The sequence below is a fragment of the Bufo gargarizans genome, chromosome 3, assembly GCF_014858855.1.
Source record: "Bufo gargarizans isolate SCDJY-AF-19 chromosome 3, ASM1485885v1, whole genome shotgun sequence".
Lineage (NCBI taxonomy): Eukaryota > Metazoa > Chordata > Amphibia > Anura > Bufonidae > Bufo > Bufo gargarizans.
The window spans coordinates 340,449,996-340,467,976 of NC_058082.1; the positions used below are offsets into that span (position 1 = coordinate 340,449,996).

Consider the following 17,981-nt stretch of genomic DNA (forward strand, 5'->3'; position numbering starts at 1 on the left):
TAGGACCCGTACCTATCAGACGATGGGGGCATTTCCTAGCGATATTCCCCCATTGTCTGAGATGGGAATACCCCTTTAATGTGTCCTATCCTCTTCCTTTCTATTATCTCTACTGGATAATTCCGCTCATGAAATCTAGCACTGCAGTCTGTAATTGTAATGTGCAGTTTCTTCTAATCTTCAAGGTTTGGTTCCTAGGGGTATTTTTTTGCTTTTTTCTCTTGTTTTAGGTCTGCTTCTCTGGAGATTTTAAACAAAACATTCAATAATGATTTTGTGGCCAAATCTTTGTACCCGTGGCCAGCAAGTCTTCCTCAATCCCTGACTACTGATGGACCAGTGGGTTGAAACTTCTTCCACTGTGGACTATTATTTATAGAAATGAACCCGCGTTTATTTCCCCCACATTTCATGGGTACATGTTCTACAGGTAAGTGCAGGAAATAAATCGCCAGTGGCGGCTCTGTGTCTACTCCCATCTCATTCCCCAGGGACAGCGGGACTATTGCAGGGAAAACTGCAGTGCACGTCGGGACTTGTAGTTCACAGCTGGTGGTCACGTGTCAAGCGGTGGTCCGCGATTGGTCTATGTATAGACACGTGCTGGGAGAGGTCGGAAGTCCACATTACAGAAGTGGCTCTAAAAGATCAGGATGGCTGGGAATCTGACGTTCTTCATGAGCTCGGTGACCAGCACCCGTGAGGTGAGGGGCCTGGCGTGCACGTTACACCGTGGGGCATGCTGCAGGGCAGGGGATGGGGGCGGCTAGCGGTCTGCAGGCAGCGGGTCCAGCTGATGACACCACACCAAAGCTATGTGGCTGTCACCAGATGATTTACTAATTGCTGTCAATTACCAGGAGTCGCCCTGCGCTGCCTGTCAGCTGCACACTAGCCATGTCCATTTTGACCTCCCACTTACACTCACTCCTGGACAGTTGTGTGTCTATTGACCATTGCTTTATAGCGTTCACATATACTGTAGTGCTGTACAGTGGGTAACCTAGCAGTCCCTGTCCCCAGAGAGGTTTATAAAAATAAATAAAAAATATGTGAAAAAATACTCAGATGTGGTGCAGCAGGCAGTCATTGTGGGCGTTATACTTCCTCCTACATAGCAGATGCAATCCATGCAGTACTTAGGGCACTTTCACACTAGCGTTTTTCTTTTCCGGTACTGAGTTCCATCCTAGGGGCTCTATACCGGAAAAACACTGATCAGTTTTATCCTAATGCATTCTGACTGGAGAGCAATCCGTTCAGGACGTCTTCAGTTCAGTATTTTGGACTTTTCAGGACGGAGATAATACCGCAGCATGCTGCTGTTCTATCTCCGTCCAAGGTTCCGGAACACTTGCTGGAATGCCGGCATTTTTTCCCCTTGAAATGCACTAATGCCGGATCCGGCCCCGAGTGTTCCAGCAAAACTGATCTGTTTTTGCGGTCTGCGCATGCTCAGATCGTAAAAATTTTGAAAAATAAATAAATGCCGGATCCGTTTTTCAGATGACACCGATCCTGATCCGTCTGACAAATGCCATCAGTTTGCATACATTTTGACGGATCCGGCAGGCAGTTCCGGCGACGGAACTGCCTGCCGAAATCCTCTGGCGCAAGTGTGAAAGTACCTGTCCGGCTGCCTCAGTGTGCGCTGCCACTGGAACTCCGCCCACATCATAGTCAATGGGGACGGAGCAGAAGTCCGGGGGCACACGTGAACTGGCGGCAGGACGGATCCGACAGGCTGTTCACCTGCTGGAACAGCCTGCCGGAGTCCCCTACCACTAGTGTGAAAGTAGCCTAACTAGTTAACTTTAATACTTCTTAACCCCTTAGTGACCAGCCTGTTATAGGCCTTACTGACCAAGCGTTTTTTCTTCCTTTTTTCATCGTCTCGTTCCAACAGCTATAACTTTTTTTATTTTTCCACCTATATAGCTTTATGAGGGCTTGTTTTTTGCTAACCCTTTCTGGGAGGGAGATGGGAAAAACAGCAATACTGCCACTGCGTTTTTACAATATAAATTTTACGGCATTCATTTTTCGGTATCAATAACATAATATCTTTATCATCTAGGTCAGTACGATTACAGTGATATCAAATGCATATATATTATTTTTTTACGTTTTACTACTTTTTTGCAATAAAACCCCTTTTTAAAAAGAAGAAAAAAGTTTTTGCATTGCCACTTCCCAAGACCCATAACTTTTTTTTATCTTTCTTTATATGGAGTTGTGTGAGGGCTTGATTTTTGGGGGACGACTTGTATTTTTCATTGGTATCATTTTGGAGTAAGTAGCACTTTTTGATCGCTTGTTATTATGTATTTTCGGTGGCAACTAAGAATAAATTAGCAATTTTTATTTTTTATTTTTACGGCGTTCACTGTAGGGGATAATTTACTTGATATTTATGTAGTCCAGGTCGTAACTGATGCGGCAATACCAAACGTATGGGGAAGATTTATTTTATTTTTATTTTTTGCCATTTATTTTCATTGAAAAGCGTATTTTCAATGGGAAAAAAGCGTAAATTTTTTTAGTGTGATTTTTATTTTATTTAATACATTATTATTTTTTTACTGACAAGGGGACTCTAACAGACAACTTTTTGATTGCTTTTAAAATGCAATGCACTATCCCTATAGTGCATTGCATTTTAATGGCAATGCTATTCTAACTATTGACCAGCAGGCTGCGCTAGAGAGGCTCAGCTTGCTGGAAATTACTCACGGCTGGTCTGGGGCCTACATCAGTCCCCAGGCAGCCTTCACACACATCGGCACCCCGCGATTGCATTTGCGGGGTGCCGATGGGAGACAGGAGGGAGTCCGCTCCCTCTGTCAGCACTTTACATGCAGTGGGCGCTATTGCCCACAGCATTTAAAGTGTTAAAACAGCCTGGATCGGCACTCCTGCTGGTCTGGGCTGTGAGAGCCGGGGACCAGTGCAGCGCTTAGACTGGGCCGCTGTAAAAAAAAAGTGGTGGCACCAGCCTAAGGCCCCTTAGTGACCGCCGTAAAAAGGCGTATGGGTGGTCACTAAGGGGTTAATGACCTCACTATCCATAAGCTGCCTGCTCCCCCTGCTACTGATTGACAGCTTTCTTCCATGGAGAAAGCTGTCAATCAGCTGTGGACAGGGGGCAGCCTCTGCCTTTCATGAATACAAGGTTTAGAAGGTGTTTGGCTTGCACTGCACCCCATAAAATGTGATTTGATAAAAACTACTGCGAGAAAATAGCGGACCCACCGCTATCATTTGGGGTGTCAGCTTAGTTGAATTGCAACTGGTGGGGGAGATTTATCAAAACTGGAGCGAAGGAAAACTGGCTAAGTTGCCCATAGCAACCAATCAGTCTGAGTCTTTCATTTTCCGAAGGAGCTAAGAAATGAAAGGTGGAATCTGATTGGTTGACATGGGCAACTAAGCCAGTTTTCCTTTGCACCAGTTTTGAGAAGTCTCTCCCAGTATCTTTACTCAGTAATATTCCCGGATGTCCGTTTTTAGCAATGAACCCCATTTCTCCTGTATTTGAGGATCAAATCTATTAAAACATTTTCGGCCTCCGTTGTCGCAGGGTAATGCAATGCCATAATTTGACATTTGGCCGTTGTCTAGCAGTTGTGATGGTGTCACCCTGTGCTCTGAGGAGAGCTGTCCCCATAGAACGGATGCACGTTATGACTCAGTTCTGCCATTCGCCTTCTGGAAAGTAGCACGTTCTTCAGCCTGAGCACGGCTTTTTATTGGCATCTGCTGTTCTTCTATATTGAGACTTGTATCACCACATTGTTCCTTTTTTTGCTCCTTCACCTCCTGTTTCATCTTCTTCCTCTTTTCTGTCTAGCCCTTCTATGGTCTGTTGATTTCTGGACCATTGTTCTACACATTCCCCTTCTTCTCTGTCACAGTTAGTAAAATAATTCCTTATGGGCTATGTCCTCTTTCCTTCCAGATGAAATCTCAGCAGAATGAAATGAAGCGGATACTGGATTCACACGGAATCCCATATGATTCGGTGGATATTTCCGTAGACAAGTGCCTTCTGGACAAAATGAGAGAGCAGATCGGCAATCCCCGGGCTGTTCCACCACAGCTCTTCCGTGGAGAGAAGTGCATTGGGGTAAGGACCACTTATTTCCTATACTTACAGTTACAGTGAAGCTCCACTTACATGGAAGGATTTCCTGTATGATCTACCTTCTGGTCAGTGAGCTGATTAATAGTCACATACCAGTTATGCGGTAGGACATTTCATTTTCAGAAGATTCCCATTATGAAATATTGAAGCTGCTGGTATTAACTGCTATGTGAAGGTCCTATTGCACAAACTGATCGGCACGCGTTTAAAATGCCTTTGCACAGGCCTACGCAAAGTGAATGGGGACTAATGATCGTTATTACAATTGCTCATCTCCCCCTTTCACTTTGCATTTTGTCAGGAGCACCTAACCTGTTTCCATAAGATGATATGCTGCCAACAAGGACTTATATGGGTGCCGTATGAATGATGTGATCACCTGGCAAAGAAGCATTCGCTTGTTTGTCAGGTGATTAGCAGTCCTTTTTTTTGCCAATTTTAATAATAATAATTTGCCTGATCCTCCGCCAGTGTACAGCTCAAATCCCTAATGAGCTACAGTAGGACCTGCAACATTCCACATATATGCTGTTTCTTTACTTTTGGATCAAGTGCCACGGTGAGGCCATATGTGGCCATCATGAAGGGAACTGGTTACAGGACAGGCCCCTTGGCAAAGCCTAGAGGTCAAATGACTAGGGATGAGCGGTTTTCAAATTCGGCGTACCAGGTTCGAGTTATCTAAGAATTCTGTTATGCGTTCTGCTACCACGGACCATAAGTTATGTGGTAACTGAATCCATAACGGAATTCTTAGATAACCCGAACCTTGTACGCCGAAATTACTGAGGGCACAATGGGTGTAAATTATATATACTGAGGGCACCAATAGGATTATACTTTATACTGGGGGCACAAAGGGGTCATTCTTTATACTGGGGGCACTATGGGAGACAAAATAAATATAAATAAATAAATATATTATTATACTGACAATCCAGTATTAGAGGAAGTAGAGACAGCTCTACCGCTTACTGTTCTGGTGCCACAATGTCTGGTGGTGCCAAGTGTAATATTCCATATACAGAAGAAGCAAGCACTTTATTAAGATAATTACAGCACTAGTGTGACGTAAAAAAAAGTTTTACATTATGGCATCGGAACTGCAGCTTTGCCAGATTCAAGACTATGGAGTGAACTGAATGATGGAAATGGCATTGCAGTGAAATTGTGCAGCCCCTTAGAGGCAGTGCCAAATGTCTTATGTCAAGTTGTCCCACTGTGAGAGATCTGTCATAAGTTACCGTATATCTCTACAGGAGGGATCAGCTTCCACCATACAGTATGTTAAGCACGAAAGATTCAGACTCCTAAGAAAACACTAGGGGTAATTGTAAGTTGATTGAAAATCCTACTTTATAGAAGGAAGGAACCAGTTGAAAAGCCTTTTTTAGTGGAAACACTGAAACATAACAAAGACTAGTGCACACAACAGTGAAGCCTCTCTTCCTGAGATTTTATCTGCTGCCCACATTGGATTAGGCTAATTTTCCGTTCGCATAAGTAAACAGACATTGACACACGTCAAGGCATTCAATCCTTTTGGAGACCCTTTTTAAGAATTGGCCTTTACCTCTTCCTTTGGCAGAGAGTTCAAGTCTTGGCTTTCCTGAATATACAGAACTTACTTTGACTTGTGCGTTCTTTCATTATGCATGCATTATGAGGCTAGACCTATGATGGTAAGGATGTAATCACACTTAGAGGTTTAGGTGCATATAAAATAGCATTGACCAATAGGTGTGAATATACTCTAAGATAGATGAGTAAGTTCTGAATATGGTCACAGAAATTTCAGATTCTTCAGACTCAATTTGTTCTGGTCTTTGCACAGACAAGCTGTCTTCTTTGAGCAAAAGAGTCACAATGATTATATTCTTCAGAGAAGTGTTTGCCATCTTGCAGGAAAGCATATTTTTTTTGTTTCAGATAATTAGTGTGAATGATCACTAATGGTCATACCAATGAAATGATGTTCTTTTATTGCTGAGAGCCACCTTCTTTTTATGACCTACTGTAGGAGTCATAAGAGGAAGCTGATTAAAAGCCAGCACAATTTTAGTCTTAATATTCGGCATCAAGCATGGGTACCAACGCTGCTAGGTTTTTCATAGTACATGAGGCTTACAAAATATTATGCAGATCATAATCACAGCTCTCTGGTGTTTTCCTGCTGGCCAGAAAGTGAAATCTCCCCCTCGCCTATGACAGCATCCATGGCCTCCTACTCCTCAGGACAGGAAACGGAAACCAGAAACCGCTTTAAAAGATGGACCACCCTCTCTGCCTCCCGTTCTGTTTCCTGTCCTAAGTGGACAGGAGGGAATTTGGAAACCGCAAGAATACCATGGAGCTGCGGGTTCCCCGGCTATTTAAAAGTGTATATACCCGTGCGGCGTAAGCTTTCATTAGGAGCCGCTGCTAAGTCTGGGCCTCTCTTTCCCTCCTCCCCGCTCTGCTCCTTCTCGGCCCCTCTGCGGCTGTGTTGCATGTCCGGCTGTCGGTACCTCGCCTGTAACCAGGGGAGCTGCGTGAGCAGGGACGCCGCAGCCTGGGCAGTGATGTACTTCCGGTGCGACAGTAGAGGGAAGCAGGCGCTGTAAGCCGGAAGTGGGGGGAGCCGGTGTGCGCAACTGGGTGAGAAAAGCTCAGCTGCCTTGCTGGTGAAGAAGCGGGCAGTTCCTCCATTGAGAAGATTCAGGTCTGAACATGGAGCAGTCTACGGTGGGGTAAGAGGGGGGGGGGATACCCCCTACGTGCATATTGCTGATTACTCATGGGCGTCATCTTCTGTGTCTAAGGAGTCTAGAAAAGGTCTCCAGATCCAAAGACAAGGGTTGTGCTATATGTAAAAAGAAGCTACCCTCTGCTTGGGCAAAGCCCCTTTGCCAAGCTTGTGTGAGCAAGTTAATGGAGGAGGAAGCTCCATCTCTGATGGGCAGCATCAAGCAGATGATTCGGGAGGAGGTTTAGGGAGTCAGTTAGCAGTCTTCTAAAGAGCCGGCCCAGTACCTCTGCAGCTGCATCAAATCCCCCTCTAGCGACAGGGATGTGCTTTCTGGATTGGAGGAAGAGGGAGAATGTCTTTCATAAAATGACTCATCTGATGACAAAGCCGCTGGAAAGCCGCTTTTTCATACAGAGAACATTAATTTCCTAATAAAAGTAGTGAGAGCTACTATGGGTTTAGATGACCAAAAGCAGCCACAGTCTGTCCAGGACTCTGTTTGAAGGTCTGGGCCCTTAGTCTTTGATGTAGATAAAAAATATTCAGGCTGTTATTGATAAAGAATGGAAGAAGCCCTCCTCTGTTAGGCATAAATACCCCTTTGATGAGGAAGTGTCTACCTCTTGGGATACAGCCACAAAGCTAGATGCCCCTGTGGCCAAAATAGCTAAAAAGCTGCGCTCCCCTTTGAGGATATGGGTTCTCTAAAGGACCCAATGGATAGAAGGGTAGACATTTATTTAAAGAAAAATTGGGATGCCTCGGCGGCGGCCTTCAAACCAGCTGTTGCCGCTACTTTGGTAGCTAGATACCTTAAGGCATGGATGAAGGAGTTGGAGGATCACATTAAAGGGAGTACCCCTAGAGAGCAGTTGTTATCATCTTTTCCTACTTTTTATAATGCCCTAGATTTTATGGCTGATGCTTCGGCGGACTCTAAGATTATCGGCTAGGGCTATTTGGTTGAAAAGCTGGAACGGGGATGTTAGCTCTAAAGCTACGTTTTGTGCTATTCCGTGACAGGGGGAATTCTTATTTGGCCCGGTCTATCTTCTTGATAAGGCCTCTCATAAGAAAAGGGCTTTCCTTCTACCAGTCAGCAGCCCCCTAAAAGATCTTTCTGCCCCAGGTTTAACAGAGAAGTTTTCAGGGGAAGAGAAAGGTCTAGACAGTATACAGGAGCAGCAAATAGTCAAAGGGGTTTCTTTTTTCCGGGGCAGAGGCCTCAAAGGAACAGCCCCAACGACGACAGGGCTGCAGTGGTCGGTCGTCTGTCTCACTTCTCAGGTCTTCAATATGTGAGAGAGAATCTAAATCGCACATCCTCATTACTATGCTTTTGATATAACAGTTTTTTAAACTACAGCAAGATAAAACATGGCTATACAGCACTATTCTCAATCTATTGCTATGCACTATTGGGAGGCATTTGTATACAGTTGTTGCCTCTTCAAGTGGGAACCTACTCTAACTTTGGTGTGGCACTGTGCGGCGACTATCATGCCCCCACACCGCTCCAGCAGGCAATGGGACCCAGAAGCCTTCTCACTTCTCAGGTCAATGGCAAAAAATCCCCTAGCCCATGGATATATACAGTTATAATAGAGAGTTTAAGATTAAAATTTCAGAAGCTGCCAGCAGAGAGATTTGTGTTGACAGACTATCGTTCAGACCCCCCCCCCCAAAAAAAACAGGCAGCCATCATTTCAGAGGTTCTTCCCGATTACCAAAAAAGTATTGGTGGAGGTTCGAAAGCAAGAAGAGGCAAGAGAATTTTACTCAACTCTTTTTCTTGTAAAAAAAATAAAAAATACACGACAGGTTCTTTTTTTTCCGTACAATAATAAACGTAACCGTTTTTTGGTGTACGAAAAATTTCGGATGGAATCCAGCAAGTCAGCAGTGAACTATCTCTTCCCAGGTTGTTACATGGCCACAGTGGATCTCAGGGATGCATATTATCACGTTCCTATCCATCACCACCACAAAAAAAACTTTGAGTAGCAGTTCTAGAGAACAGGTTTCTGCATGCTCAGTTTCAGGCCCTCCCCTTTGGACTATCTCAGGCCTCAAGGGTTTTTACGAAGATCATTGGAGATGATGGCTCATGTGAGGGAAAAGGACTTGATGATTCCCTATCTAGACTATTTTCTCCTCATGGCTCAGTCATGTCACATCTTGGAAGAACAGATTACCTGGTTGAAAAAGGTTCTGGACAAGTTAGGATGGGAGATAAACATAGAAAATTCCAGTTTGCACCCAAGTCAAAGGTGCAGTTTTTTTGGGGATGATCCTAGATTAAAGATCCCAGAGGTGTTTTTTGCCCTCTCTTATCTCTTTCTGCTGTGCATCTAAAAGGGGTAGACAACGTAGAAACAGATTTCCTCAGCCGTCATAATCTATGCCAGGGCGAATGGTTCCTAGATCAGGGGGTTTTCAACATTATTTCAGCCTTATGGGGCGTCCCGAAAATAGACCTCTTTGCCACCAGGTAAAACAGAAAAGTGGAGGGATTCTTTTCTCTATCACCGAAGGAACAGCCAAGGGCTGTAGACGCATTAGCTCAGTCCTGGGGAAGGAGTCTTCTTTATGCCTTCCCCCCACCCCCCGAAGCTGTTGCCAAGAGTCCTCAAAAAGATCAAGGAAGATTGTGCTACGGGTATAGTAATAGCCCCGTTTTGGCCAAATAGGGTGTTCTTTTCAGAGCTCCGCAGAATGTCAATTGCCACCCCGTGGGTTCTTCCAGTTTTCCAGTGACTTCTAGCTCAGGGACCAATCCTTCACCCAGAAGTGGATAGTCTTCATCTGACTTCCTGGCTATTGAGAGGGGAATTTTAAAAAGAAGGGGTCTCTCTGACAATGTTATCACTACTCTGTTGGCGAGTCGTAAGAAGGTCACTTATGATTTTTTTTTTTTTTTTTTAGAATTTGGAGGGCTTTCTGCAGATTTGCCAATAGACCAGTGGATATTCTAGAGGCTCCAGATATTCCTCTTGTATTAGATTTATTGCAGGAAGGTTGGAGAGAAAAAACCTTAGGCCTAGCACTTTAAAGGTGCAGATCTCAGCCTTAAAGGGGTTGTCCAAGTTATATTTATTGATGACCTATCCTCCTCAGTGATCCGTACCATTTGAAATAAATGGGATGGCTTGGGTGTAATTACACCTGCTTACCGCTGCAGATGCAACAGCAAGCAGGTAAACAATAAAGAGGAGGCAGCGCTGGCACGGTGCGCACCTTCTCTTCAAACAGCTGATCGTCGGGGGTGCCGGGTGTTGGACCCCAGCCGACCTGATATGGATGACCTATCCTGAGGACAGGTCATCAATAAATATAACTTGGACAACCCCTTTAAGTGCTTTATTTGAATTTAAATTAGCGGGGCATACCTGGGTGAAGAGATTCATCACTGCAGTTTCTAAGTTATCCCCTGCTTGCAGAAATAGGATCCCTCCTTGGGATCTAAACGTAGTTCTTTCAGCCCTGATGGCAGATCCTTTTGAGCAGATAGCCAGCATTTCCCCTAAGATGCTCTCCCTAAAGCTGGCTTTTCTCCTAGCTATTACCTCTGCTAGAAGAGTTGATGAGATTGCTGCTCTTTCCATTGACTAACCTTACTTAAAAATTTTGGAGGACCGGGTGGTTATTTCTCCTGATCTTTCTTTTTTGCCAAATGTGTCTTCTCTCGTTTCCAAGAGAGTTCTTCCCTTTCTGTGCTTCTCCAAAAAATAAGAAAAAAATCGGCTTTCAATTGCTTAGATGTGAGGAGACGTTTTAATTCAGTTTCTGCAGGTCACACAGCCCAGGTCCTCCTCCCATCTGTTGCTTTCCTTTTCAGGGTAATAAGAGGGGCTCTGCTGCATCTTTCCAGACTATCACTAGATGGATCAGGCAAGCTATTTACTTAGCATACTCATCCAAAGTTGCTGTTCCACCGTCCGTTGTTCGGGGCTCACTCTACTAGATTAGTCTCTACTTCTTGGGCAGAGAGGGCTTCTATAGAGCAGATTTGTAGGGCTGCCACCTGGAGTTCTCTCATACTTTTTTTTTTTTTTTTTTTTTTTTTAAGCATTATAGACTTCAGCTGCCTTCTAATGAAGGACTGCGTTTTGTCCGTAAGGTACTTCAGGCTGTTGTCCCACCCTAAATAAATCTCGCTTAATTCTCCATGGGTGCTGTCATAGGTGAGGGGAGGATGAGATTACACTTACCGGTATACGGTTCTCTTTGAGCCTATGACAGCACCCGGTTAATCCCCCCCCCCCCCCCCTCTTTTAAATCTGTTCCTGTTCCCTGTTCTGAGGAGTAGGAGGCGGTCTCTCCATGGGTGCTGTCATAGGCTCAAAGAAAACCGATTACCGGTAAGTGTAATCTAATTTTTCCTATAATCTAGAGATCTAAGAGTATCTAATACATCGTGTCAGGGAAGTATTTCAGCAGCCAAGGACATATGAGATAAATCTTTGCTACTAATGGCTCTATCTCAGACTGTATAGGTCTTAATGTTAATCTTCATGTTAAAGAATTGTGGCTTTAGAGCAAACCCTGGATACCTGAGCTAACTGCAATATAGCCTGAGATACAGCCAAGTGAAGTGGGAGCTGCAAATACCTGCAGGTTTCAGCCACAACCCTGTTACTAAGGCTCTATTGCAGGCTGTGTAGCAGCTTAGCTGTAAAGGGGTTGTGCAGTGGGTAAATATTGATGACCTATCCCCACGATAGGTCATCAATATCAGATCGGTGGTGGTTAATTTGAAGGGATGCGCAGCTGTAATTACTCTGCCACCTCTAAAAGCAAGACGGCACACAGGTAAATATGAAGGGACAGCAGCACTCGGTCAAGCGCCGCCTCCTCTTCAAACAGCTGATTGATGGGGGTCCCGGGAGTCGGACATTGCCTATCTGAAATTGAGCTATCCAGGGGATAGACAATTCAACATTTGCCCACTGCACAACCCCTATAAAAGCAGACCTGGCTTGTATCTTTAGCTGTTGGGGTAGGTTCACACGGCTAAAATGTGCTGATTCAGCAGCGGAAAACCAGTATTTTCCATTTCCATCCACCATGATGGCCACAAGGATACCAGGCCGACATGGTGGATTCAAGGAAATTTTCGGTAGGTCTATGTTTTTTATGTAGCTGATTCGAAGTGACCTGTTACCCAATCAAATCTGCTTCAAAGTAGTAAGCAGGATTTTAGCTGGGCGGCCTTACCCTTGGGGCTCATGCAGACGACTATAAGGACTCCGTGCCCGTATTGCGGACCGCAAACGGCAGGTCGGCAATATGCAGGCACTGCCCGTGTGCACTCCATGGTGCGGATGCAGACCCATTGACTTGAGTGGGTCTGTATTACGCAAGATACTTCCAAAGATGGGACAGGTCCCATCTTTTGTGGAGCAGAAGCATGGATTGGAAGTCTACAGAAACACTACAAAGTGCTTCCGTGGGCAAAAGATAGGAAATGCCCTATAGTCGGCCGTATCTTGCAGATCGCGCGGACCCATTCAAGTCAGTAGATCCGCAGCACTGGCACAGGGCCCTTATGTTCGTGTGAATGATAAAGTGCAGGTTGAAGAAACCCCGCACCTCTTTCAGCTCCAAGATGGAAAAGATTTCCATCAGTCAGAAAATAAATTTTTGCTCATAAATGATCATTTGCAGTTAAACAGAAATAAAATAATATTTCGCCACATAGGCGTAATAGTTGCTTTTTAGGTGCAATATTTGTATTTTTTACAAGGAGTTCATGGCTCTCATCAATAAGGTTATCTCCTTTCAGCAAATATACAGGATTTATGGGTGCGCTTGCTTTTCCATGATTGTAATTCCTGTATTTTATAGGTGTTTACTTTTTAACAATTTCCAGCTTTTTTTTTCGGTCTTTCCAGTTCTAGTGATTTTAATCAAGATATAGTCTTATGTGGTATGTATGAACTCTGCACATCCTTTATATTATTTTTTTTGAGGTGTGTGTCTGTATAACTTTCTGCTTGAGTCACGCTTTTAGCAACTAATTTGAATTTTTGTGAAAAATTACACTTTGATGCAGAATTGCATGAACGTATCTGTGTGTATAAAGTGCAGGCATTTTTGACAGTGTGCCGGGTGTCTACTTTCCAAAAAGGAAGTGAAAATGTTTATGTATAAGGGTTTATTAATATGATTTATTTTATAATTTAGTTTTTATATGTGCATGTCAAAAGTATTAAAAAAAATGTTACTAAAGGTGCAAAATGTCCAAAAACTCTGACTTGAAGATTTTGCTCAATCTGCAGGTAGCATATTATACTGGAGAGGATGAGCAGGCCGATGCATAGTTTTATGGGAAAAGATTAGGTATAACTTGTATTTCATTCATTTAAATCTCTACTTCTTTTATGCCTAGGACTTTTGGCAGTTATTGACAGCTATCTCTGTAGGCGTATTTACATGAATGGCACTGATGAGACCGCGGCACTGAATATAAATGCACACTCATTAAATATTAAATTCCACATCTTCTCTTTGGCTCACAGGCCGTGAACAAGGTCCTGGTGGACCGAAACGTTGGCCTTGCCTTAATCTTGTAACTGGATGTAAATAAATATTTAATTATTTAGCATTTATATTGAGTGCCGAGGCATCTTCTAGACTGTACTGGGTCAATCGCCTTACCACTAAGCGCTAGAACACATGATCTGTGGAGTGCCAACCATTCTCTTTCCTGCAGCTGATGAGACCACCCCGTGACTACTCCACACAGAATGAGCTAAAATTTAAATAAATACATTACAAGTTTTGCTGAATCCTTTGCCATAAAACTATCAGTTTGCTCAGCTCCTCCTGCTCTATACCTGCTGCAGTTTGCACTGAATTTGCAATGTGACAAGCTTGCTTTAAGGGGCACAATTTCATGATCCAGCCCTTCCCTTTTTCAGCTACATACAGAAGATTGGGGACACTACTACCCATTCTGGGACTTATGCATAAGAGGAAGCAGATAGGGTCCTGCAATCAATGTTTTGCTAGACCCCAGGACTAAGGAGATGTGAGATCTCTGCTGCCTGGAGGTTCATGTAAACCCATTACTAACTGCTGAGTGTAATCTAACATGTACAAGACTAAACCTTCATGTACTGTAGAATTGGTGTCATTTCTGCATGTGGTAAAATAAAGCACAAGAAAGAAGCGTGCGGCTACAAAACTGAAATTGCACAGTGGTAGTTTCCTGTTTCAGCAATAGGACGCTCGTACCCTGGAGCCCATGATGTGTGATCATTTCAGAAGTCAAGGAACATCTTGAAATGTTTCTTAAGAAGATTGCATAGGTTTGGTCATTATACTGTTTGGGAAAGACTGTGTAATATGGTATGGTGAAGAGTTTGCTTAGGGCGGTTCATCAGATCAGATGCATTATAAGGTGGGTTCAAACCTGTTTCAACCACACACAAATATTTAATCTCTGCTTCATCATGCATACAGCGTATGCCAAGTACAATAGCTGCTGTTTCATTTTTACTGGGTGCTATGCGCTGGGTGTTTGCAGACGTCTGTGTTATTACCTGCAGATCTGGATAGGGCCTATGCACACAAGCTCCATACCGCACCCACAGACTTATGGGGCCCTATTAAGCCTCTGTATACCTCCATTGTATGAATCTTACCAATATGCAGGTCATATGGGCCAACACTCCCCCAGCATGGGTGTTCAGGTTGAAGGATCGCCATCAAGTTTGCCAAATAATTATGTTCATTCATAGTGACTGTGACGTGTTTGCCAGTTTATAGATGAACTGGAAGCAACATGTCCATGAGCGGATGGTATACATGCAATTACCTGTACTTAAAATTAAAAAGGAGCCTTTTGTTTTATTTTCTATGGAACTACTGTGTCGTGCTGCCTGGCAGTGCCAAAAATCCAGGAATGTACTGCAAAATCCATGACACTGCATTTTAAAGGGGCTGGGCTACAGATATGAATGACCTATCAATAACAGATCGATGGGTTTACCTGGAGTTGGACCCCTGCTGTTTAAAGGGGCTGTGGCATCCTCTTCAGTGCTTACCTGCACGCAGTCTACTTTGTAGCGGCTGCACAGGGTCATTTCAGCTGTTCTTCCCATTCAGGTAAATGGGAGAGGAAGCTGTAAGTACACTGCACCACCACTAGACTATGGGTAATTTGGAACCTAATGGGGTGCTCAATGTAAAACTGGGATGATAAGAAATAAAGTTAATTGAGATGTTCCCACCAAATAGAGTTGTGCATGCAACCAGCACAACTCGGTGAAGAGGGTCTATTGGATAAAACATACCGTATGTGGACTGCTTCACCTCCCAACCAGGTCACCAATTCAGGCTCCATAAATCACGTATAGACGTAGATACAAAAAATGGGATACAAAGGCTCTTTCCACCATAAATAAAATGTATTTTTTTTTTTTTTTTCAATTAAAATAAATGGGCAGTTACGACACATTTCAAAGGTGGTCTGCCTTCTTCTTTAAATACCTATTTGTATCAAAGGAAGGGGGCAAACCGCATCTGAAACTCGTCACACCCATTAAGTGGAATAAAACAGTAATTTTATGTATGGTGGACAGCGCCCTGGTAACCTATTTTTTGCATCTACACTACAAAGCAGATGGTATGCAGGTAAATATTGAAGAGGGCTCGGCGTTTGTACGATCCCCGTGGCTCCTTCATCTGGTTAGCGGGGCTGCCGGGAGTCATACCTTTTTAATGACGTATCCTGAGGATAGGTATTCAATATGTGTAGCCCAGACAACCCCTTTGAGTATATAATGCATCGCCATACATTGAGTTTTGTTCTTTGCTCACGTTCACTCCTCTTTGTTTCTTGCAGGGTTTTGAGCAGCTTATGGATGCTGTGGAAAATGGCACCGTGAACGAGTTCCTAGAGGTGCAAAAATAAGCCTCCTGTTACAGTCACAGTGGAATCAGCCCTGCATCTATTCTGCTCATCTTTAAGCTGGCTCCTATTATTTCCTATGTCACTTTAGCCAGTTTTGTCACTGAAAACTTGCAAAGTGGTGTTACGACTTATAATTTTTGCGCTATTATTATTATTATTATAATTTTTTAACTTTACACCTTTGGTCATTCCAGTTTTGCATAAAATAAACCTACATTCCAGAGGAATGTGATACTATCCATTCCAAAGTAAGCCTGGATGGCAAGAGGCTATTTTTTACCTTGTGATGTTGCATAAGCCCCTTACCCTTCTGGCAGCTTTCTGATCTCCCGTCCCCATTCCTATAATGACTGTGAATATAAATGTGTCTTTCCTGCCAAAGAGGAAGTGAGTCTTCCAGCTGATCAATAAATGTCTTTCACAATAGCTGTCCCTGCGTATTTATTACATGTTGTAATGGTTTTCTTTATGAGCACTTACCTGGAGGATGTAAACACCTTGGAAGACTTTGAACCTCAACATTTCGAGGTTTAGATGTGTGTTTGACCAAGGGCACTTTATACAAGGCATTTCAGATTTTATCAAGGACCAAAGTCACAGGAAGAAACTGCAATGGTTGTTTTTTTTTTCGGTTTTCCATATACACAGGCTAGTTATCTGCCTGATAGCGAGCACTGATCGGCCATATTGTATTAGCAGTCATTAAGTACCATTTACATGAAGCAATAATCATTAGTATGCTGATGATCGATTGTTAGTACAAATGTATATGTTGCTGACTAAAAGAAATGTGTCATCAGAAAATGACTTGCTGTTTAAATCACTTTTTTAAATATATTTTTTAAGAATTTTTTAATTTACTTTTAAAATTTCCATTTAAATAAAGATAAAATCCTGCAATGTTTGCACTGACCACTATGTCTAGTAATTGGTGCCACTTCTTGATCTGTACAGATTACTTTACTGCAGTTACCTGCGTATCTGTCATTCTAATCCTGCCTGCAATGATATCACTTCTGTGTATAGATAAGACTGGATCTATTATTCACAATAGATGATTGTTACAGCTTATCTATTCTTTTCTTGACCTCTGCACTGGGCACAACTTTCCAATGTAAGTCAATAGGGTCCACTACTGATCATTTTGACTATGGAACATGGGGCTGCCATAAAGCATTTTTTTTTATTTTTTTATGCTGTGTAAATGCCGGTAAGAACAGCTCAGGCAAGATGGCCGCCTCCATAATCATGTTCAGGAAAAAGAAGAAATACATCTGTAATCAGAAAATAAAAAGATTAGAAAAAGGCTATGTTACTATCTTATTTTAACTGGCAGATAAAGTTTTTTTTCCCCTTTTTAATGCCGCAAACAAATATGCGATCAGCCCGCAAGTATTTGTCAGCACGTTACACGAAGCAATGATCGGCCGAACAAACTTTCACAGGAACGTTCCTGATCATCGGTCTTGTCTAGAGGTCTCATGACAGCAAAGGTATCTGAAATTGAAATTCAACAGCAAGGCCTAAGATCTGAGTGGATTATTCTATTGCGTGAATGGGGTTGTATCATTAAAATGGAGGAAACAAAGCAGAAAATAGATGATTAAGACTTGTAAGAAATAGCATGTGTTGTATGTCAATAATTTTTACTGGGACATACACCAATTTTCATTGGGGTGCATGTCTTTTGGGAAGATCTGTATACTTTAACCCCTTAAGGACACAGGGCGTACAGGTACGCCCTTGTGCCCTGGTACTTAAGGACACAGGGCGTACATGTACGCCCTGTGCATTTTCGATCACTGCCGTGCGGCTGGCAGTGATCGGAACCCGGTGCCTGCTCAAATCATTGAGCAGGCACCTAGGCTAAATGCGCGGGGGGGTCCCGTGACCCCCCCATGTCGGCGATCGCGGCAAACCGCAGGTCAATTCAGACCTACGGTTTGCTGCGATTTCTGCAGTTTCTGATCCCCGCGGTCCCTGACCGCGGGGATCAGAAACTTTAGTATTCCTAAAGTGCATCTGTATCCCCCCCCCTTAGTGATTTTTGCCTGGTGGGAGGTGCAGGGGGAGGGTTGCGGGCGGTGCGGGAGGCGGGCGGTGCGGCAGGCGGGATCGCGATCCCCCGCCCGCCTCCCATTGCGTAATCGTTGGCGTCTAGTGGGTTATACCAGGGTGCCAGCACATTG

General features: G+C 43.6%; 1 protein-coding gene across 2 annotated transcripts; it reads left to right on the plus strand.

Moving 5' to 3' along the window:
* Nucleotides 1–560: 560 nt before the first annotated feature.
* SH3BGRL3 (SH3 domain binding glutamate rich protein like 3) lies at nucleotides 561–16,218 on the plus strand. Of its 2 annotated transcripts, XM_044287549.1 has the most exons (4): nucleotides 561–704; nucleotides 3,959–4,126; nucleotides 12,767–12,801; nucleotides 15,724–16,218. In XM_044287549.1, the coding sequence occupies exons 1-3, from the start codon at nucleotides 654–656 to the stop codon at nucleotides 12,770–12,772; spliced, it is 225 nt and encodes a 74-aa protein (XP_044143484.1). In that variant the 5' UTR covers nucleotides 561–653; the 3' UTR covers nucleotides 12,773–12,801; nucleotides 15,724–16,218. The 2 variants fall into 2 exon arrangements, with proteins under 2 accessions (XP_044143484.1, XP_044143483.1); XM_044287548.1 differs by lacking the exon at nucleotides 12,767–12,801.
* The last annotated feature ends 1,763 nt before the right edge of the window (nucleotides 16,219–17,981 follow it).